This window comes from Tachysurus fulvidraco, chromosome 5 (genome assembly GCF_022655615.1).
Source record: "Tachysurus fulvidraco isolate hzauxx_2018 chromosome 5, HZAU_PFXX_2.0, whole genome shotgun sequence".
Taxonomy (NCBI): domain Eukaryota; kingdom Metazoa; phylum Chordata; class Actinopteri; order Siluriformes; family Bagridae; genus Tachysurus; species Tachysurus fulvidraco.
Window position 1 is genome coordinate 17,407,636 of NC_062522.1, and position 22,540 is coordinate 17,430,175.

Here is a 22,540-nt window from a genome sequence, read left to right on the forward strand (position 1 = left end):
GAATACACTTTAGCATTAGTAATAATTTAAAAAATAATCATTCTCTCTCTCTCTCTCTCTCTCTCTCTCTCTCTCTCTCTCTCTCTCTCTCTCTCTCTCTCTCTCTCTCTCTCTCTCTCTCTCTCTCTCTCTCTGTTTTTCTGTGTGTGTGTGTGTGTGTGTGTGTGTGTGTGTGTGTGTGTGTGTGTGTGTGTGTGTGTGTGTGTGTGTGTGTGTGTGTGTGTAAAAATAGGACCTAGTCTATTGCTCTTTATTTCTATAATACTAACAGCATGCATAATATAGTCGTTATATAATCGTACTATCACTAATACAGGTTCTTATATTACAATATTACATTCAGGAAGGATTACACAGGATTCCTGGCCATTACACAGCCTTTCTCTACCTCTTCTTCATACTCCTTCTGCAGTCCTAGGTCTTTAGCCCTCAGAGGAATAGCTCTCTACAGAAAAAAAGAACAATGGAGAACATAGAGCTTATGGATGAGACGTTTAAATCCTTTACCCTGTATCCACAAGAGTGAAAGCCTTAAAATTTACTGCGCTCAATTACCGACCATGAAGAGCAAATTTGTTCATAGTTCTAAAGAAAGCAGAAGTGGAGACATAGCTTCATGTTTAATATCTGTCACCAGCACGGAGAAGAAGGAGGAGCATTCTGTCATCATGGCCTCCATTTCCCTCGGCATTATTGGGGTAATTGATTTTGCCGCAGTAACAAGATATCGACCCAGTGGAGGATCTTTCGTAGGCCAGAAGCTCAATGCAGAGATGAGGAGGGAGGGATAGAGGGAAACAGGACAAAAAGTCAATGCTTTACCAATAGCCCAGGCATTCCTTCCTAAGATCATTAGAGAGACCAGTGAGAGAAAAATGTCTTTGCTGCGCCTTTCTTTTATGTCGGCCCTATTGGAAAAAGCTAATTTTAATCATATGAACTGATGTTACCAGCTATTAGAGATAACCTGCAATGAAACACCACAATTCATCTGGATTTCAGTTATGAGTTCAGTGTGTGGCAGGTACGTTAAAGAGAGATGAATCAAGCATTGATCTGTCAATATTAAGGAATGGAATGGAAAAAACTGAATACAGCAACTGCTGAGAGAAATATTAATTACTTTTAGATCTTGTCCTTGTTATATGTTGTATTCTTTTAACCAGGATACTCATTCAGCTTTGTCTCCAAAGTAGACAAGGATGTTCTTTGATGTCCAGAAACATATTATATTATACTGTACTCAATGAGTGGCATGCTTAAAAGGTCATATGTCCCTATAATAAAACCAAAGTGAGAAGATAGTGAAGAAGTGAGGACCTTCATTAAGTACTATATTATTATTACACTGAAAAGAAACGTGATTGAATTAAATTAGAAATAAATAAATATTGTACTAAATGAAATATGAAGTGGGATAAATTTCTGTAAGGTGGTCCTCAAAAAAATTCTGATCCTGGTTATGGCCCTGTTAGGTTGTTATATAATAAAGCAGTTTCTTAGGGGTATGTTGTGCAGGAATGATTGGGCAAAATCTCTCACTCCTGTGATTCCAATAACTGCATTGTGTGCTATCTTTTTAGGATCTGTCACCTCTCATGGCACACTTCGATTCCTAAATAACCTTCCACTGTCATAACCTACACTACAAATGTCTAGATTCATTTATACTTTATAGGTCTGCTGCATCTGAACAATAATGTGTGATGGAAAAGCTTTCATCAGCATTAATCACACATTTTAAACACTGCATTTTTAGCTTTTTCATTTATTACATAAAACCTTGCAAAGTAATTGGCTAATATAAAGCTTCAAATATGTCAACACACATTTTACTGAGTGTGACAGAAAGTGCAGAGTACTACATACCTAATTACTTTACACTTTATATCATTATACAAACTTCATTTATATATCTTTAGTATAGATTATCCACCTTTATCTTGGTCAGGGCTCCATTAGATCAGGAGCTTTTCATGGATACACTTGAAAGAAGGCAGTAATATACCCGAGATAAAACATTAGTCCATAGCAGGGCACCATTCACACACATATTCACACACTTGTTCAGGGAAAATGTGTAACTCCACAGAGACAGTACGACAATTTTAGATTCACACTGGAGACTGTGGGGCTGTTACCTATCACACAGTTGTGTATTTTTAAACTATTACAGACACTTCTTAGTGTTAAATCTTGTCAATGATCATAGTTTATGGGAATAAACATGAATTGAGACACAGTCTTCAACACTACACTGTGAACTTGACAATATAATGTCTTATAACATTTGCTATATACAGTATGCTTGAAATGAAGTAAGAACACTACAGTATATATGCATAAACTGTAGCTATTTTTTTGTGTCCCATAATTATTTTTGTTGTATTAGAGTTTCATTATCTTTTGGCCAATTTGTGTGCACACATGTAGCGTGTTATTGGCTCAGTCTTGGAAAAAAACAACAACTATTCACATAGTTTGTTGTTGAAACACTCTCTTTCAGATTTTTCATCAACCCATTGTTACTTATAGAAAATTGCTTCATTTGTAAAACTACTGAGCCTTTTGTAGTGTATTCCATTATTTATTTCTCAGACAGCACTTGAATTATATAGCTGATCAAAGCTCCAGCTCTTTTTTCTTAATTACAGGCTTCATAGAGTGGCCATTCAGGCAAAAAGGACTCAACACCAAACCAGCCACAACAAGCTTAATTACATTAACCGTTTTACCTCTTTCAAAAAGAAATCAATGCCTTTGTCTGCACTACATTCAGTTCCAAGTATCTGATATAATCCTGAGACTTACCTATCATTTAAAAGGTCACTAAATTCTGCAATGTGGAAAATGGCTAAATTGGTCAAGTTAAGTAAGAGAAGGTAAATTAACAAGAATTGATGTATACCTTGAAAAATGTAAACATTTTGGAAACAACTAACTGATTGAGTGACTGCCTTCATTTGTGTCAAATTTACATTAAATGTGAGCTCATCAGTGAGTTAAACCATCCTAGTTTTAAAATTCTCACAATTGACTCACAAGAGAGATGTCTGGAGTTTGTATCTAGTCACTGAATCATGCTACTGTTAATTCTTTTTGTCGTTTCTGTTCATCTAACAAAACTGTGTTTTACATAAGCAGGAAATTATCGCTGTCATGAATGGAATGTTTGTAGAGCATCATATATTGCAGGAAAAAAATATTGGCACATTCATAAGACCCTCAATGAAAGTTTTACTTCTTAAAAAGTTAAAAGTGACAAAAGTGACATGCTAAGTATGGTGACCATACTCAGAATCCGTTCTCTGCATTTAACCCATCCAAAGTACACACACACAGCAGTGAACACACACCGTGAACACACACTTGGAGCAGTGAGCAGCCATTTATGCTGCTGCACCCAGGGAGCAGTTGGGGGCGTTGCTCAAGGCCACCTCAGTCGTGGTAGCCGGCCCGAGACTCGAACCCACAACCTTAGGGTTAGGAGTCAAACTCTCTAACCATTAGGCCACGACTTCCCCCAATCAATCTGCGTCCCAAGATTTACAAGGTTGCTCTAGAAGTCTTTTATTCAGTAGTCTGGTAAAAAAATTAAACTAAAACTACTTATTCTGTGTTGGTATTTCTTATTTTTATTTTCATTCACTTGCAATGTATATATAGTATTTTTGTGCTAATTTTTGTACAAAGTATTGTATGTACAATGTATTTATATTTTTAACTGAATGTAAATGTGTTGAATTGTGCCACGGTGGAGTGGGGTAAGGAAGCAGACCCAAACGCAGAATAGTAAAACAAAACAGGGTTTAATAACAAAAGAAACACTAAACATGACATGGACTAAAGACAGGACAGGACAACAGTAGGTTGCCGATGGCAAAAGAAAATCAGATACAATTAGGAACGGGTGTGGAAACAGGGAGGAACAGACGAGGGCAGGGCAGACATGTGACGAGGAACATAAACAAACAAGTGCACGTGGCCAAAGTCCGAGCTGAGTCGTGACAGTAAACCATAACCCCCCACCCCCCGAGGCGCGGCTCTCGAAGCGCCTAATCCTGACAAAGTCCGGGGGGGGGGCCCGAGGCACACCGCGAGTTAGATGGGGGGGAGCAAGGACCATGGCGAAGGCAGTTGGGGGGAGAAAAAAAAAATCCCCCACAGAAAAGAAAATCCATAGGGGCCATAAAATACGGGCCTGCAACACCCCCCCCCCCCCCCCCGAACAGGAAGTGGGGCGACGTCCTCCCCGGAAACAAAATGTGAAGCGACGCCCCCCACTGGACAAATGCAGGGCGATGTCACAGGACACCGGAAAAACAAAACAAAACTCGAGCTGGCGACATGGCCCGCAACCCGGAAGTGAGGCGGCGCCCCAACCAATGTGTGTGTGGAGTTTGCATGTTCTCCACGTCTGTAGTGTGTGATTGCATGAGTGAATGAGAGTGTGTGTGCCCTGCCATGGGTTGGCACTCCGTCCAGGGTGTACCCTGCCTTGATGCCTGATGACGCCTGAGATAGGCACAGGCTCCCCATGACCCGAGAAGTTCAGATAAGCGGTAGAAAATGAGTGAGAGAGTATTATTATTAAATTGAAAAAAGCAGTTACTGAAGATGATTGAATAAATTATTTGTTTAGCCCAGCATATATTATGTTGGGGTTTTTTTCACACCATGTAGTCCATAATATTAAATACAGTTGTGAAGTTTTACGAAAGTTATTACTTTAAGTATTTAACTTCTTTACCTGTATTTACTGTAGGATAGTTGTCAGAAATATTTTCATTAGCGATCATATTAGTAGCTGTCTTTCAATACTGTTAGTCAGTCAGAATATTCTAAAACAGAAGGAGACACATTACCTATGACAGAGGTGAAGCTTCCATTACACTCATGAAGCCTGCTTTTCTGGTAGTTGGCTTAGACCTCTATCAATTCAAGTCATTGTCTGAGAGTCACACATTTCTGACAATTCCCTGCTGAACAGGGAGATATTTATGGTCACAGAGGTATCTGAGAGTGACTTAAAGTGCCCAGCAGTCAAATGTTCTACACATGGAGATAATTAACTTAAAGTTGACATTTTGTTCCATTAGCTATACTGGTGTGAATAAGGATAAACCAGAAATTACATAATGTCTAGAAAAGTTCTTGCAGGCCTTCTAGGATCCCTTCTGTGTAAATATGATTAACTGCAAGCAAACAGCGGATTTAGCAGTAAATAAGAACACCCGCTCAATAGGTTCTAATAAGACAGAAAATCCATTTGGATAGCACAGTTTGTGCCATTGTGCTTCTAATATTCAGTGATCCTAAAGCTTACAAGGTAATAGCACAGCGTGTAATAATAACACACTTATGACAAGGTAATAGCACGCATGGCATAAGAAAACATTTATGACAAGGTAATAGCACAGTGTGTTGTAATAACACACTTGCGATAAGGTAATAGAACCGTGCTCGTGATAGCACATTTATGACAAGGTATTAGCACAGTGGGATTGCAATAACACATTTACGACAAGGTTATAGCACAGTGTTTTGAAATAACACACTTATGACAAGGTAATAGCACCACATGGCGTAATAGCACATTTATGACAAGGTAATAGCACAGTGTGTTGTAATAACACACTAAAGACAAGGTATTACCTTCATATTAAATAAAATACAGTAACAACCTTGTTGTAAATGTGCAATTACAACACACGGTGCTATTACGTTGCTGTAGGTGTTGTAATTTTTTTTATTATGTGACAGGGTGCTATTACCTTGACATAAGTGTGTTATTACAACACACTATGCTATTACCTTGATGCACATGTTGTATTTTTTTATTACGTGACAGGGTGCTATTACCTTGTCAAATGTGTGGTATTAAAAAAACTGTAATATTAAATTATCATGTGTGTTATTACACCGTGTTGTTAAAGCGCTATTACCACACGGTGCGCTATTACCACACGGTGCGCTATTACCACACGGTGCGCTATTACCACACGGTGCGCTATTACCACACGGTGCGCTGTTACCGTGTCGTGAGTGCGCTATAACCACACGGTGTGCTGTTGCCGTGTTGTAAATGCGCTATTACCACACAGTGCACTGTTACCGTGTTGTAAATGCGCTATTACCACATGGTGCGCTATTACCGTGTCGTTAATGCGCTATGACCACATGGTGTGCTGTTACCGTGTTGTAAATGCGCTATTACCACACGGTGCACTGTTACCATGTCGTAAATGCGCTATTACCATGTCGTTAAAGCGCTATGACCATATGGTGCGCTGTTACTGTGTCGTAAATGCGCTATTACCACACGGTGCGCTGTTACCGTGTCGTTAATGCACTGTTGCCACACGGTGCGCTGTTACCGTGTCATAAATGCACTATTACCACACGGTGCACTGTTACCGTGTGTTACCGCGTCGTTAATGCGCTATTACCACACGGTGCTCTGTTACCGTGTCGTTAATGCGCTGTTGCCACACGTTGCGCTGTTACCGTGTTGTAAATGCGCTATTACCACACGGTGCGCTGTTACCATGTCGTTAATGCGCTATTACCACACGGTGCTCTGTTACCGTGTCGTAAATGTGCTATTAGCACATGGTGTGCTGTGACCGTGTCGTACAGTAAATGTGCTATTACCACACGGTGCGCTATTACACCCCAAACAGTTTGAGTCCCCTGGGCTGGGCGTAAGATTCCCCATGACTCCAGATAAATGATTCAGAAAATGTATAGATGGAATATAAATTACTCCATATGGGCACCTTTTAAAGATATCCATATGCTTTACTGCATGTTTGGTCATGTGAACAACTACAAAACATTTTCTGATATCAAATGAATGCTGTAATTACATTTCAAGAATTGGGCTATTCATGTATGTAATTAATCAGATATCTTTAATTGTTCTACATCTATACATGTGTGGAAATGTTGGTGAAGGCGGAGAAAATGGCTTATATTTGAGTTGGCATACTTCACTGTACGAAATCTGACTCAGGCTCTCATCTTGACTGTGTTTTCCTGTTTTTCTGGTTGGGAGGATACAAATTTTGCATACATTAGGACTAAATCTATATTTGACACGTCTGATAGATTTTACTTTGTAAATATTGAAGTAGATTGTATATTGTATCAGTTTTAAACTAAATAAAAAATAGTCGTTGTAGCAGGCTGTAGCATTACTTTCATGGGGCTGTCAGTTAAAAATATAACATGGTAAAAAATTAACCTTAGATTGTCTAAATTGGTAAAGAGCATTTATGGAATTGGGTAGGATTGATTAAACTGTCTTTTTGAGTGGGTAGGATTGTTCAGAATTTCTGCAGAAGCCTGTGGGTTTGGTCAGGAATATATGTAGGAGCAGGCAGGATTAAGTAATGAGAGTCTGAAGGAGTGTGTGTGATTGGTCAATAATGTCTGGGGATGCAAGTGTGATTATTAAAGTACATCTGAAATACTGTGCAGGACTGTTCAGGATTTCTCCTGGTAGGGATACGGTGGCTTTTATTTTGCATTTGGAAATAGACTAATTTTAATTGCCTCTGATTGTTTTCTACAATCAGTACATCCATTTCGATTACTACTGTGTGGAGAGATACAGAGGAATAGATTATGCTGTATGATGAAAGCTTAAAATGTCATCATTACTGTCAGATTGTACATAAGCATGCACAGTTCCATCCAGCAGAGCTCCAAGTCAGCAGTGGGGAGTTTACAAACAAACACCTCACACTAGCTGCGTTTTATGCCGCTTAATTAGACCAGACCCCACCCACCCACTGATGTTTTATTTCACATTGTAGCCAAGGGGTGCTGTTCGAAAATAGCTACAGTAATTATTACTTCACTCTATTTTAAACCAAATGGGCTCGTTCAGGGACAATGAATGGTTTAATGAGATCTAATATATATATATATATATATATGTGTGTGTGTGTGTGTGTGTGTGTGTGTGTGTGTGTGTGTGTGTGTGTGTGTGTTTGTGTGTGGCTCTCAAGTGTGTGGCTCTCAAGTGATGATTGATTGGTATTAAATTTTGGCACTACTACATGTTTGCCTCAGCAAAAATTGGGCTACGTTTTTACCCTCTTCAGTTGTCCTGTTTTGGTGAGTTTGTGCCCAATGCAGCCTCAGCTTTCTGTTCTTGTCTGACAGAAGAAGAACCCGACATGGCCTTCTGCACTTGTAGCTCATCCGTCTCCAGGTTTGACATATTACCACAATTTTACAGAGTGGTTATCTAAGTTTCTGTCATCTCTAACAAGTCTGACCATTCTTTGTTGAAGGCGTTTGCGTCTGAAGAGCTGCCGCTCGCTGGATGTTGTCTCTTAATTGCGTCATTTTGAATAAACTCTACACACTGTTGGAGATCAGCAGTAATATTCGAACCAACCATCTGGCAAACAAACTGAGATCATCGAGATGTTTTTTTTCCCTTCTGATGGTTGATGTGAACATAACCTGAAGCTGCTGTCTTGCATTTGCATGATTTTCTGACACATAATTGGCTGATTAGATAATTGAGTCTGTAAAGGTGTTCCTATTCATGTGCTGATAAATATTTTTGCTCATGTACAATATAAACATACATAGCCATCCATCCATTTGCTGTATCACCTATATTGGGGGAATTCGTGGCCTAAAGGTTAGAGAGTCTGACTCCTAACCCTAAGGTTGGGGGTTCGAGTCTCGGGCCGGCCACGACTGAGGAGCTCTTGAGCAAGGCACCGAACCCACCCAACTGCTCCCTGGGCGCCGTAGCATAATTGGCTGCCCACTGCTCTGGGTGTGTGTTCACGGTGTGTGTGTGTTCACTGCTGTGTGTGTGCACTTTGAATGGGTTAAATGCGAAGAACAAATTCTGAGTATGGGCCACCATACTTAGCCGTATGTCACATCACGTATCACTTACCTATCACTTACTACACAGTGCTGTGTGGTGCCTGGAGCCAATGCCAACAGACTCACAGCACAAGTAGTGGACACCCTGGATATGGTGCCAACCCAGGTTGTGGCAGAATACACACACACACACACACACACACACACACACACACACACACACACACACACACACACACACACACAACAGACAATTTAGAGATGGCAATCAGCCTACAACACATGTCTTTTCGACTGTGAGTGGAAACCAGAAAACCCAGAGGAAATCCCTAAAACTTGGGGTGAACATGCAAACACCATGCACACTAAGGCAGGAATAGAACCCTCTACCTCAGAGGTGTGAGGCACATGTGATAAATATAATGACGTACAAGTACTCAAGTGCATCCAGTAATGCATTTGTATCACATTATACTAATATTCCGAACTTTATGTTCCTAATAACGTGCTTTGTGAGTGTATGTAATTCAAAGCTGCATTAAAAGGGGTGTAATAACTCATTTTGCGTAGGCATTTTTCTACCATAAGGTGGCAGCATTGCGCCACAAAAAATATTTAGTTGTCCTCAGACATTGCCTGTTGGGCTTCTTTAATTTAACTACGGTTATTTGATTGAATTGTATTTAAGTGATCAAAATCATAACGCTCTATACGACACCCAATTAAATGATTTTCCAATAGATGTCTTGAAATCTAAAAAAAAAAAAAAAGAGTCATGAACGAATTGAAATATGATCAGGCAGTCTCAGTGACGTCATCTACCCGCTTGAGTCGGCAGTGAAGTTTTGTGAGCCGGCGAGTTCGAGTCTAGGTGGAGTCGGGAAGATGACTCGTAAAGAGTTATACTGGAAATAAGACTTACGGGTCTTGTCGTTTGTTCGCTTTGGTTTTCCTTCGTTCTCTTTTGTCGATTTGAACTTATTTTAGCTCAGTGTTCGGACGCAGCGTTGCTTCATTCTGAGTCGGAAGAGTTTGGTAGAAACTTTGCTAGCCGCCGCCTCCTCAGCTAGTAATTAATCTATTATTTTTCTCCGGTTTAATCATGCCGCCGGTAGAGACCGACACCGCTCAGGTCAAAGCTCGGATACAGGAGCTCGTCGACAACAATCTTGTCGTGATTTTCAGCAAATCCTTCTGTCCCTACTGTAAAAAGGTAAGTACACTTTAGCCGGCTGTCTTAAGTGCTCCTGTCACTAGCCTGGCTAACTATAATTAGCTTGTAAGAAATGGCGCCGAAAAAGTCATCTTAAAGCCGTGTGTAGAGATACAGAAAGTTCGAGTATATCTCTATGGTGTATTTGCTAGTTAGTTAGTAAAAGGTTGTGTTGTAGGAGCTTTATGGATGTACATGGTGTAAAGTAACACTTCCAGGATTTCTCACTAACCAGTGAATTAAACATTAGCTGAACTTTAGTATAAAGTGCGGCATCAGGACACAAACTCACGGCTTTTCTCTTTAAGTGCAATGCATTATTAAATCTTTGCTCGCTGTGTGAAACGACAGTAGTCACAGTAGTAGGTAAATTTTCCTCTATTAGTAGTTTGGTAGCAGGTTACTGTGGGTCTGTAAATCCTCTGGTCTGATCCACCCCCACTGCATGTTTGTGTCTAATCACGTTTGGTTTGTCTTCATAGAGAAATGCTCTTGTGGTCGTAACACAGCTGCTATGAGGCCCAATTCAAACAGAAACAAGTATATTAATCTGGAAAATTCTCCTTTTCAGTTGTTTGCATAACACGACCATTGGCCTACTATTGTTTTAGAGCATTTTATTATTATGCAAAATAAACATTTGCATTTATTTTCTCTGATTGTGTTGATAAAACCCCTGTACTTCTTAGAGGCCTTCTTCCAAATGCATTTTCATATATACTGTATATAGTTTTTTTAATAACATACCTCCATTATTTGGTATATGTAGTGCTCGCAGGCTACGTATACTAACTGAATACTAATACATACTAATAGAAACTGTTTAACACTTGTCCATTTTTTAGACTGATTATAACTGAAATAACGTGTATAGACCTTTGGTTGATGCAGACAGTGTTACAAACAGCTTTTTTTTATTTCTTTCAGGTGAAGGAGCTCTTTAAAGAGTTAAATGTGGAATGTGAAGCTTTGGAACTGGATCTGATTGGTAAGCATGACTTGACAATTTCAGAGTTGCTTTGCAAAAATGTACATATTGCAACATTTATTGGCTTAGGATCACTCTTGCAAACAAATAAATTGTGACTAACAACAGATGATAAAGGCCATTGGAAACGATAACATGTCCATAATTTTTTGTCATAGATCATGATACTGACAAGTTTTATTTGTACAAAGCACAGCATGTGTGGTCAAATCAGTACCATAGGTACACAAGACTACAATATTTCACATTTGAGCTGTGTGGTTTTTATTTTTAGTTGCCTTACATTCAACACCTTGAAAGTGCATTCTACATCTAGAAAAAAGAAGCGTGGAAATTGGTAATGTGAGAGCTCATTCAGACCAGGAAGTGCACCGTGTTCCTGAACCTGAGACTTCTTGTTGTAGGAGGTGGTGTGAATTTAGTTCCACTTGAACTGTTCTGCAATTCCTGTGAATGTGAACACAACTGGTACTCGGGTCTGCACTTGATTAGGAAGTAAATGATCCTGCATGTATGTCTTAGCTGATGACTATATCATTCATTTTTATAACACTGGTGTACTGTGCACAGCTGGGTAACATTGTAGGGATTACTAATAATGTTGAGGAGTTTTTTGTTCGCTATGTGCATTTGTTATGTACAATGAAAACAAGTGCACCAAAGTTTAATAGAATCACACATGGCCAGTGTGAAAACCACCTAAATGTTCTACACTTCCTAGTGGTGTGGAAACATCAGTGTTGTCTCATTTTACTCAGCTGATTAATTAGCGTCCCTGGATGACCGATTACCTTTCCTGAATCAGTTAGCCGTATGTATGTGTAAACTTGGACAAAAAGTCTGGCAAAAAGATGGCTTACAAAAAGAAGGTTAAAACACTACATGCTTGTATTAAAAAAACATCTAAAGGATAATGATCTTACAGACCCTGGTTTCTGAGTCTGTAATACTCTTTTAATTATAGCTTTTTACTTTATTTTACAATTATAGCCACATTATTATATTGCATTAGCTGACACATTTTGTGTGGTAAGAGGGGTGGCCTTTGTTTGACTTAGTCATAAAATAAAAAAACACCCAGTGTTTGTGCTGAGCTGCAACTTAGTCAGTTAATCAATCATTGACCGATATGACCAAGCATTGTGTATAGTCAGATAGAACTTAAGTTTCAGTCAGAATTATCTAGATTATTTTGAAACTTCCCCTCATATAGATATGGTTTTGTTCTTATCATTTTGAATCTTATGCTGCTGTGAGTGCCTGAAGCATGCCTAGATGGTATCATATTTAAGGTAAATCCAAGTTTCATGTCAACAAGCATATTGCTAACAAATTATGTAAGAGACACGCCAACCATAATGCTGGAGGTAACATTTCTTGTGGAATATGGGTAGAGAAATAAATATGCTGAGCTTATAAACAGTAAAGTTAGTGTGTATGCCTATGAGGTGTAGCATACACCCTGTGCAACATATGAAAGCTGTCATTTTTCTAACTATTTTTGCAGCAGACTTTGTTAAACTTTAGAAGTAGCTATTGGGGACAATATCAAGTAATACAACTTAATAAATATAATATAATAAAAAAAAATGCACAAGACACCCTTTACAAAATACCAGCTTATCGCAGGTCACAATTGTCACTCACACACCCAATAAAATGCTATTGACACTAATATTGGTCTTTGGAGAACATGCAGGCTCGACTCACACTTGTGGCGGAAGTGGGAATCGAACCCCTAACCCTGGATGTGTGAGGTAATCGCATATTGGATGGATGAAGAACAAATTATTGTCCTGCTAAAGATTCTGTCAGATTGAGGTCTGGTCTTGGACAGGGTCATTCTAAAACTGCCAGAGACAGGAACAATTTCTTTCCCCAGGCAATCACCCTGATCAACAACTCACCATAATTATATTCACTGCTTCATATCTATAAGTACTGCATTATCAGAACTGTCAGTCATCAAATCATCTGTATAAACTATATATTGTACAAAAAGCATATTACACAATATTGTTATTTGCATTCCCACACTTTATGTACATAACTGTATAGTATGAGTTATATACGTCTGTACTTTTGAGAGTCACAAACAGCTGGAACCAAATTCCTTGTGTGTCAGCACACTTGGCCAATAAACCTGATTCTGATACACTGAGGTTTTGTAGCAGTTCAGTTTAGCTTTGAGGGTATGATTAAGGCTGTTGTTCTATTGGTATGTTGAATATCCTACTCCAGTCTCAAGTAGGATAGGTTTTCTACAAATATTCCTTTGTATTCTGTAGCATCCACTTTGCACTCAACCTTGACCTGTCTCCCAGTCCCTGCTACACAAAAGCATCTTCACAATGTGATTCTAACAGCATCACTCATTACAGTTGTGGTCTGATCAGAATGAGAACCTCAGACACGTGATTTCATGTGGCTTTTTTCAGTAATGGATTTCTTCTCTCTAATCTTACACAGAGCCCAGCTTAGCAGAGTATCTGGGTTATGCTTGTCCTTTGAACAGCTTTTACTATATATTTGTATGTCTGGAACTCCTTTAGAATTATCCTTGGCCTATTGGTTGCCTCTGTGGCTAATGCCTTTCCTACCGGTCACTGATTTCTGGGGCATGGATTCCCTAGGCACTGCTCTGCAATAAATAAGTTTGTTAAACCTGGTGGTTTGCTTTCCGGGTATGAGACCAACACAGGAAACAGCTTTGTGCTGTTTACTCTTCTTAACATTGTTTAGCTTTGCTGTAATGTGATTTAGGCTGCTCTCTACGTCCATTTCAGTAAATGATGTAATTATTGTGTCGAGTTGTCTGACTGTTTTTTTTCTTCTAATTGATTTCTTTGCCTTTTCCTCGTCTGCTGGCTTGAGAGCAGGCTGGTAGCAGCTTGTATGTGTTATTTCGAAATACTTGCACTGCAACCGAGGGATGTGTTTCACTTACGAAACGGCACAAGATTGTAGTGTTTGTATGAAATGTAATGCAGCAGGCCTGTTTTTTTTTTTTTGTTTGTTTTTTTTTTTAAGTTGTAGGCAACAAACCTGGCAGCAGTTTTGTTAAATGTACAGAAATTTTAATACCAATGCCAGCGTGATTATGATTAACTATATAGAGAATAGAGTCAGTGTCAGGCAGCTTGTAGATCTTGCTGAGTCATTCACCACTGCTCTGCCTGGCAAGTATGTCTTATCTGATCTTGTCTCTCTTTGAGCCTTTAAACTCTAAAATAGTTTATTGCTCTTTCTCCCTTCCTGACTACTGTATCTGTGTCCTGTTCTCCCTTCTGCTATCTTTTATTTCTTTACACAAAAGTATGTGTTGCAGTTATATCACTCATACAAGTAGTTCCTTTCAGATAGGATTTCCTCATGTCCTAGATTTTCTTTATTTGTTCTATTTAACTGGTTATGATTTCAATGTGATTGTTGTGATTTCTTGAACTTGTCCTTTTGTTTTGGTTCATCAAGTTAAATTTGTAACCGTTCAAAAAAAAAACTAACGTTAATAATGTGAGATGCACCGAAAGCTTGTTTCCTGTAAAAACCTGCAGCTTACTGGTCTGTCAGCTTATTGTTCACCAGGCTTTTTCCTATCCTAACTTGATTTTTTCAGATAGGTGTAAATTAAAGATCTCATATGACGCATGTTTAAGCAAACAAAGTAAAGAGCTGATTGAACAGGAGGTCACTAGAAGGCTTAACCAGAGTTGGCACACTAGACATGAAACACGAGCAACCGTATCACTCTGTCTGTCTGGCACATTTTTCAGCGAATGGTTCCAGCTACCAGGATGTGCTGATGGAGATGACTGGACAGAAAACCGTCCCCAATGTCTTTGTCAACAAGACGCATGTTGGAGGCTGCGACAAAACCATGCAGGTAATGGCTTCTAAAAAAAACCTGAAGTGCTGGTATGATTATTTTGTGCAGTGTCTGTAGGATGTAGCACACGAGAGAGAAAATGTATAGTTTCTTTTACTTTTTATTGGAAAGGAGTTAGTTTTATTGCATCTGTGCTCAAGAGACTTCAAGTAAAATTTATATGCTCTGACTGCATACAGTTCTATGCGAGTTCCAGATAAACTAATATAGACATCATAATGTAAATGTTATCATTCTGTTAACTGTATTACGTTGATTACGTCCTTCTGTAATTAAGAGTTTAAAATGGTTTTGTGTTGCCGTATCAACTTAGCATTAGCACCACAGAACTTGAAACATTGTACATCTGCTTTTGAAGCCATTTCAATATTTCACTAATCAGACCCGAAGTTCTTGTTCATAAACTTTAAAAGAACTAGTTAAGTTCTGCAGCCCTGTTTGTCACTATGCAATGCAAAGCAACACAAGTACAGTAACGAGCCTTTTGCATTTCATTAACTTGGTTTTGAAAGGCCTCCAAATCAAATGTGTAGCCTGTAAAATAGCATCAGTGCATTTAGATGGACTTGTGTAGGCAGTGGACAGTAGCAAACATTCTGTGTAGCCAGCACAATTAAGATATGCAAATATGACAAGACAGCACTTTCTTTCCTTTTTTCTCTTTCCTCTCGTCAATAGCTTAATCAGCCAGCAGTGCAGATATGTGCCCTTTCAAAATGATTCTTTAAAGTAATTGGGAACAAAAGTCCTTTGTATTTGAAATGAATGATACATGAGCTTACTTGATATGATACATGATACTTCTTTTTGATACATGATACTTCTTTTTTTTTGTGTGTGTGTGTGTGTGCCTGATAATTCTCTCGGTATCACGGTAACAGGCGTATAAAGATGGTCACCTACAGCAGCTGCTGGGAGCGGAGAGCCAAGCGTATGACTATGACCTCATTGTGATAGGAGGTGGTTCTGGAGGTCTGGCCTGTTCAAAGGTGATTGCTCATACTGCATTGTCATTATAACGGTGTATAAATATACACGTTAATATTTTACATGTAATATTTCAAATTGTGTTTATGTGCTTTAATGTTTCACGTTGTATAGGAAGCAGCTGCCTTGGGGAAGAGGGTCATGGTTCTGGATTATGTTGTCCCCACACCTTTGGGCACATCTTGGGGTAAGAAATGCTGGATGTTGTATATTTTGATGGAGATTTTATGCATTGCTGAGTTCTTAATCATAACAATGCCTGACTAACATGTCCAGGTCTTGGTGGCACATGTGTGAATGTGGGCTGTATTCCCAAGAAGTTGATGCATCAGACTGCCCTACTGCGCACTGCTCTGGAGGATGCTCGCAAATTTGGTTGGGAGTTTAGTGAGGCAGGTGAGAACTGCTGTTGGACTTGTAGTGCTGTATTACATGGCTTAACTACAGTTTTCTCAGGGGGGTGGAAGTATGGATTGATTTTATTCCAGAGCATAACTGATCACTTGCATATTAGTGTTTAAACTTGCGTAAACAAATGTGTGGAATAGGATCATATTATTAAAAGTAGACCAAAAAAAATTATTCTGTTATTTACAATTCAAAAGTTCAATTCAATCGTGCTCTCCAAATTTCAGTTATGATGAAATGTCCTCTGAAATAGGAACTGTATTAGATGTGGTTTATGATGTAATGGTTTCTTTATTCTGTTGACTTACAATGTGGCTGATTTAGTTAAGCATTTTACTGCCTTGGATAAAATTCAGTTAATTTAGCAATCAATAAACCTGACCACTTCTTCCATGCAGTAAGTCATAAATGGGAAACAATGAAGGATGCCGTGAATAACTACATCGGCTCTTTGAACTGGGGCTACAGAGTCGCCTTACGTGACAAAAATGTCAACTATGTAAATGCTTATGCAGAGTTTGTGGAGCCACACAAAATCAAGGTTAGTGTCTTGTTTGGTTGGTTGAAGTTTTTATCTGACTGGCTTGTGATTTCATTAACTCAAAAAATCTTGTTCTGATCTTTCCCATCAGGCCACAAATAAGCGAGGCAAAGAGACCTTCTACACTGCAGCCACGTTTGTGCTGGCAACAGGAGAGCGGCCACGTTACCTGGGCATCCCTGGAGACAAAGAATACTGCATCACCAGGTGAGTGTGTTATTAAAGAGCAGAAATGCACAGGAAGGCTCTCACATGCAGAGATAAACTGTTGTCTCATGAGAGCCTAGCTTAATACTGAGCATCTCAACATGGAGCTTAGTTAAACTGCATGAGCCTGCTGGGGGAGAAATGGATACGGGAGCTTTATTCCTCTGAAGTGGTCAGGGAATAGGCTTATGGCCACGTACATCAACTTTTCACTAAGCGTTTTCGATGGTTTTAAATAAGTATTGGTAACACAATCCTTACTTACCACATGCTACAGCTGTTAAGTTCATATACAAAAATGCTAGAAAGAAAATTTTATGCAAACTATACTTTAATAGACTGAAACCCATGTGGGGGCCATCAGACAAACCTGCACTACAGAACTGGGCAAAGGCATTTATTGAGTTAATCTCTCAGAATTGTTGCTTACTGCCTTAATTTTGGGTGAAATGGAAAAACTAAATCCTAGTGCTTTTTTGCTGTTCTTGCTGCTGTTGCTGAAACCATTGTAAAGGCAGTGTTCAGCTGCTCAAATGAAACCTGTCTAACTAAAACCCTCCAACAAAGCTGTTATCACCATACATCTGGGAAGGTATTCCTGGAGTTTTTGAAATGCATCTGTCAGATGTGTGTATATTCAAACATTAAGGTTGGGCACTGATGATGATGCCCTGTGTGTAGTCCGATGGTGTCATTTTGCTCACTCTATTGTATGCTTGTGTCTTAACCTCTCCTACAGCGATGATCTGTTCTACTTGTCCTACTGTCCTGGTAAGACTCTAGTGATCGGAGCATCGTATGTGGCTCTGGAGTGTGGAGGATTTCTGGCAGGTCTGGGGCTTGATGTCACCATAATGGTGCGCTCTATTCTGCTGAGAGGCTTTGACCAGGATATGGCCAACCGTGCAGGGGACCACATGGAGACACATGGGGTCAAATTCCTTAGGAAGTTTGTCCCTGTTAAGGTACGTTTGTGTGTAAAGGAAAAAAAACAAGGAGTGGATGTAAAATGTTACTGTGAATCTCATGGTTATGTAATAGTCAACAGTTTATTGTGAATGAGTACATATTTCTGCCTCTTGTTATTTTAATGTGTGTGTGTGTGTGTGTGTGTGTGTGTGTGTGTGTGTGTGTGTGTGTGTGTGTGTGTGTGTCAGGTAGAGCAACTTGAGGCTGGCTCTCCAGGCAGATTGAGAGTGACTGCCAAGTCTACAGAGACTGATAAGATCATTGAAGAAGAGTATAACACTGTGAGTATAAATCCTGATGCTTGCTGTTTTGGAAAATGGATTATGTGTAATTATAAGTCTTGTCTTCTGTCATAGGTACTGATAGCTGTGGGTCGTGATGCTTGTACAGGAACTATAGGTCTAGACAAGGCTGGGGTGATTGTCAACCCAAAGTATGTCTGTCTTTGTGTTCTCTGATATTTCTTCTCATGCTTTGTGGTTATTGTCCCTCCTTCTATTCATTCTTTTTTTTTTTTTGGGTGTGGGAGGTTAGGGGGACTTCACTGTAGCTGCACAGTCAGTGTGATTCAGCAGTATTACTACTGGGTGTATGTACATGTGTGCAAGCAAATCCTGTCAGACAACTGAACAAAAGTTTTGATAAAATGGTTGTTTAAACAGGGCAGGGGAAAAGGAGAAGCAGCTTTTTCTGGAACATTACTCCTACACACACACACACACACACACACACACACAAGATGCAGCTAATTTTCCAACAAGAAATTCATTGTGTAGCAAGGGGTAGTACATGAGGCCATATGGTTAAGTTCGAAACTTAATATTTTCTCTCTCTAATCATGTTGGATATTAAACAGTGTTAATTAGTCTCTGTTCTAAGCTGTGTTTACTTTGGAAACTCATTGTGTGGGGGTGGACTGTGATTTCTTTAGGAATGGGAAGATCCCAGTGAATGATGGAGAGCAGACAAACATTCCACACATCTACGCTATCGGGGATATCCTTGAGGACAAGTGGGAGCTGACTCCTGTGGCTATTCAGGCTGGAAGACTGCTGGCTCGAAGGCTGTATTCAGGTTCCTCTGTGAAGGTGCATATACACGTGTGACTGAGCATTTAGTTAACTTTAATATCATGATGTGCATGCTCATTTTGTGAAGACAGCTAAAGTTAACAGGATTGTTAATTGACTTCTAAGTTCACATATGCTGTATAGTAGCTGCTTCTGTCCAGTTAAATATGCAAACAACAATTTTGACTTTGTTCGATTAATTGTGATTTACTCAATTTGTCCAATTTTATAAAATGTTTTCTTCATGGTTTTTAAAATAACACATGATCTAGGATGTTTGTTGTACTTTTGCTAATGTGTGTTTTTATTTGCAGTGTGACTATGTGAATGTTCCCACCACTGTATTCACACCTCTGGAGTATGGTAGCTGCGGTCTTTCTGAGGAAAAGGCTATAGAGCTTTATGGAGAGGAAAACCTGGAGGTGTGTGTTACATCTTTCTCTTCCTCTGTGAGGAACCTGTTCGCTATATATAATATTAATACTGTTATGTTATGTGGTGTGAAGATTTTTCACAGTCTGTTTTGGCCTCTGGAGTGCACCATACCTGGCAGAGACAACAACAGATGCTATGCCAAGATCATTTGCAACAAGTTTGACAATGTGAGTGGAGTATTACGGTTTTATCTAGACAAAAAACAACACATTTTCTAAATTTAAAAAAAGAGTTACTGAAGTTTTTGTTATGTTTAACAGAACAATGTTAAACTATTGTTTTATTATTAAAAACTTCATCCATCTTTGAAGCTCAGGCATGTGGTGAATCAATCACTCTCAAATTTGTCATTTTGATCCCATGGCCTCTAGCAAAAGTGCTGATTTTGCATGAATGCTTGTGTCTAGGAACGTGTCATAGGTTTTCACTACCTGGGCCCTAATGCTGGAGAGGTGACTCAAGGCTTTGGTGTTGCCATGAAGTGTGGAGTTACTAAGGAGCAGTTAGACAACACCATTGGGATACATCCTACCTGTGCTGAGGTGTGTGCATGTGTCTAATAATAAAGCTCAAAACTATAGCTTTGTCTTCTAATGATATGGCTTTTAAGATTAAACTGTGGTTTAATGATTGTTTCATCTGTCTTCCCAGATCTTCACCACAATGGAAGTGACTAAGCGGTCAGGTGGTGACATCAAACAAGCTGGTTGCTGAGGTTAAACCCTGCTTGTTTAATAGGCTGTCCTATAGTGTATGAACTGGTTCACACTAGTTTATACTGGACTCATCCATCCTTTTAAGACGTTTCTCATCTTTTTTTCTCCTCTGCATTCAAAAGAACTTTTCCTATTAGATTCCTAGCTTTTGAGCTCTACTCAAGGATAAACCAAGTCTCCAAAGAGACAGCCAACCACAGAGCAATAAAAGATGAAATTGGATAAAAGCACAAGCTTGCTTAGAGAGCACTTAAGAGTTTAAATGTAGTAAGGAAACATGGGTTGACTGTTGATTCTTTAAATTCAACTGCTGGATATCACTTTGAGCTTTTAGGGTTTCTCCTTAGGAGCAAGTGCCTTTAGTGGTTGCATATAAAGAAGCTGAGCTTAACCTGCTGCAGAGGAGAGATGCTGAAGAAACTAAAGTCTAGTAGGACAGCCTGTTAAACAGCGGGGTTACTCTGCTGCTCCAAATCCTCAAAAACTAAGTCAGAGATGCTCTGGGGAGGACACATGCTATTGTGTTGACACTCCTAAGTGCTGTGTGACGTTTTAGCCCTTAACCTGAATTCTGAGGTGGGCTAAGACTGATAATGATCTCTGCTTAGGCCTAAGAGGTAAACACACTTTCTTGTACAAACACACACACACACTCTAGTCAACCTCAGCTCCAGGCTCATAAGTAGGACTTTGGGTTATCGATTTCTCAAAACTACTGCAGTGCTGCACAATCATGACTGTTAGAACTGGGTCTCTGGAAATGTGATTAATACATGTATAAGCCAGACAGAATTACTCTTAATGATTTAATCCACCATAGCCTAGGACATTAATGTTAAACGTGTTTGGTAAACATTAAAATATTCTGGCCTGTGTTCCCCCAAAACAGAAAAGTTAGTGGTGTGTGGTCTACATTTTGTTTGCTTTCTATTATTTTGTCATTTATTCTTGTATCATTTCCAACATTCCGTCCATAGATCATTAAATTTTTTTTTATTTTTTTTTATTAAACAGCCATTTGAGAGTAAATTGTGGTCTAAATACAGCTCAAAACAAAACTCTAAAACATGTTGGCAATATATCTATACATCAGTTAAACAATTAAATTGAAATTTGTGTACATTAAATCATCACTGGGTTTGATTTAAATGCATGCAAATTTCAGAACTTAATAATTATTTAAAAGTTGTTCATGTCCTAACCAAATGCCTTGTTTATCAGCTTGGTCTCCCTGATCATTTTTGAACTATACAGACCCCCTGGTTGCTGTGGACTTTATTATATGTAAATGCTGAGGTGTTGTTACTTAGCAACAATGTCTGGTAAATGTACAAAGCAGTGTTTCCATGGTATCATTGTTTTCTGAGTAATTGAAAAAACTTAATAAAGTTATGTACACTGAACCTTATCTTTTGATTGCACTGACTTTTTTTTAAGCATAATGCAGAGAACTAACTGGAACCTTAGTCTTGTTCTAAGGTATGATGCTAGAAATTACTAGTGTTACTGTTGGGAGAAAAGAACAACAGAATGCAAGAAGGGCTTATGAAATTTGGGTTTGTACATACAATAGAGGAAGCAGGTGAACTGATAATTATGAAATATCCCTGCTTTGGTCAGTGTTAAAATGTTTCTTCATAAGGCAGCTCAGTTCTTCTGTTGACACAACCTGAAACTGCTTGGGGATAAGTGTGGCCTGAATCACATTGTGTGGTTTTATATATATATTTGTGTACAACCCAACCCTGGGGAAAATGTTTTTAATTCCATATATTTATATAGCGCCTTACACAATTCACATTGTCTCAAGCAGCTGTACACAAGTATGGAAACAGAAAAAATTAAGTTACTATATACAGTGGTGTGAAAGTTTGCCCCCTTCTGTGTTTTTTTTTTTTTTTTGCACGTTTGTCACACTTTAATGTTTCTGATCATTAAACAGATTTAAATATTAGTTAAAGATAACACTAGTAAGTAAACACAACATGCAGTATTTAAATAAAGGTTTCTATTATTAAGGGAAAACAAAATCCAACCCTGCATGGCCCTGTTGCCCCTGTTTCCCCCTAAACCTAACAACTGCTTGGGCCACCCTTAGCAGCAAGAACTGCAATCAAGCATTTGTGATAACTTGCAATGAGTCTGTTACAGTGCTGTGGAGGAATTTTGGTCCACTCATGTTTGCAGAATTGTTGTAATTTAACCACATTGGAGAGTTTTTGAGCATGAACCGCCTTTTTAAGGTCATGTCACAGAATCTC

General features: G+C 39.0%; 1 protein-coding gene across 1 annotated transcript; it reads left to right on the forward strand.

The window, feature by feature from the left end:
* The first annotated feature begins 9,691 nt into the window (after positions 1-9,691).
* Positions 9,692-21,687, forward strand: txnrd3 (thioredoxin reductase 3). The gene is made up of 16 exons (XM_027147065.2): positions 9,692-10,072; positions 11,000-11,060; positions 14,834-14,943; positions 15,828-15,935; positions 16,048-16,120; positions 16,210-16,329; positions 16,740-16,882; positions 16,974-17,089; positions 17,829-18,054; positions 18,247-18,339; positions 18,415-18,491; positions 18,990-19,146; positions 19,443-19,550; positions 19,635-19,730; positions 19,971-20,105; positions 20,215-21,687. Exons 1-16 carry the CDS (start codon positions 9,962-9,964, stop codon positions 20,275-20,277), a joined length of 1,797 nt encoding a protein of 598 aa, XP_027002866.1. The 5' UTR covers positions 9,692-9,961; the 3' UTR covers positions 20,278-21,687.
* The last annotated feature ends 853 nt before the right edge of the window (positions 21,688-22,540 follow it).

Excerpts from the sequence above, each read along its gene's own strand:
- txnrd3 (XM_027147065.2), top strand. The coding sequence starts at position 9,962 with ATGCCGCCGGTAGAGACCGACACCGCTCAGGTCAAAGCTCGGATACAG. Across the intron at positions 10,073-10,999 it reads TCTGTCCCTACTGTAAAAAG|GTGAAGGAGCTCTTTAAAGA; the intron begins GTAAGTACACTT and ends TATTTCTTTCAG. Across the intron at positions 11,061-14,833 it reads TTTGGAACTGGATCTGATTG|CGAATGGTTCCAGCTACCAG; the intron begins GTAAGCATGACT and ends CACATTTTTCAG.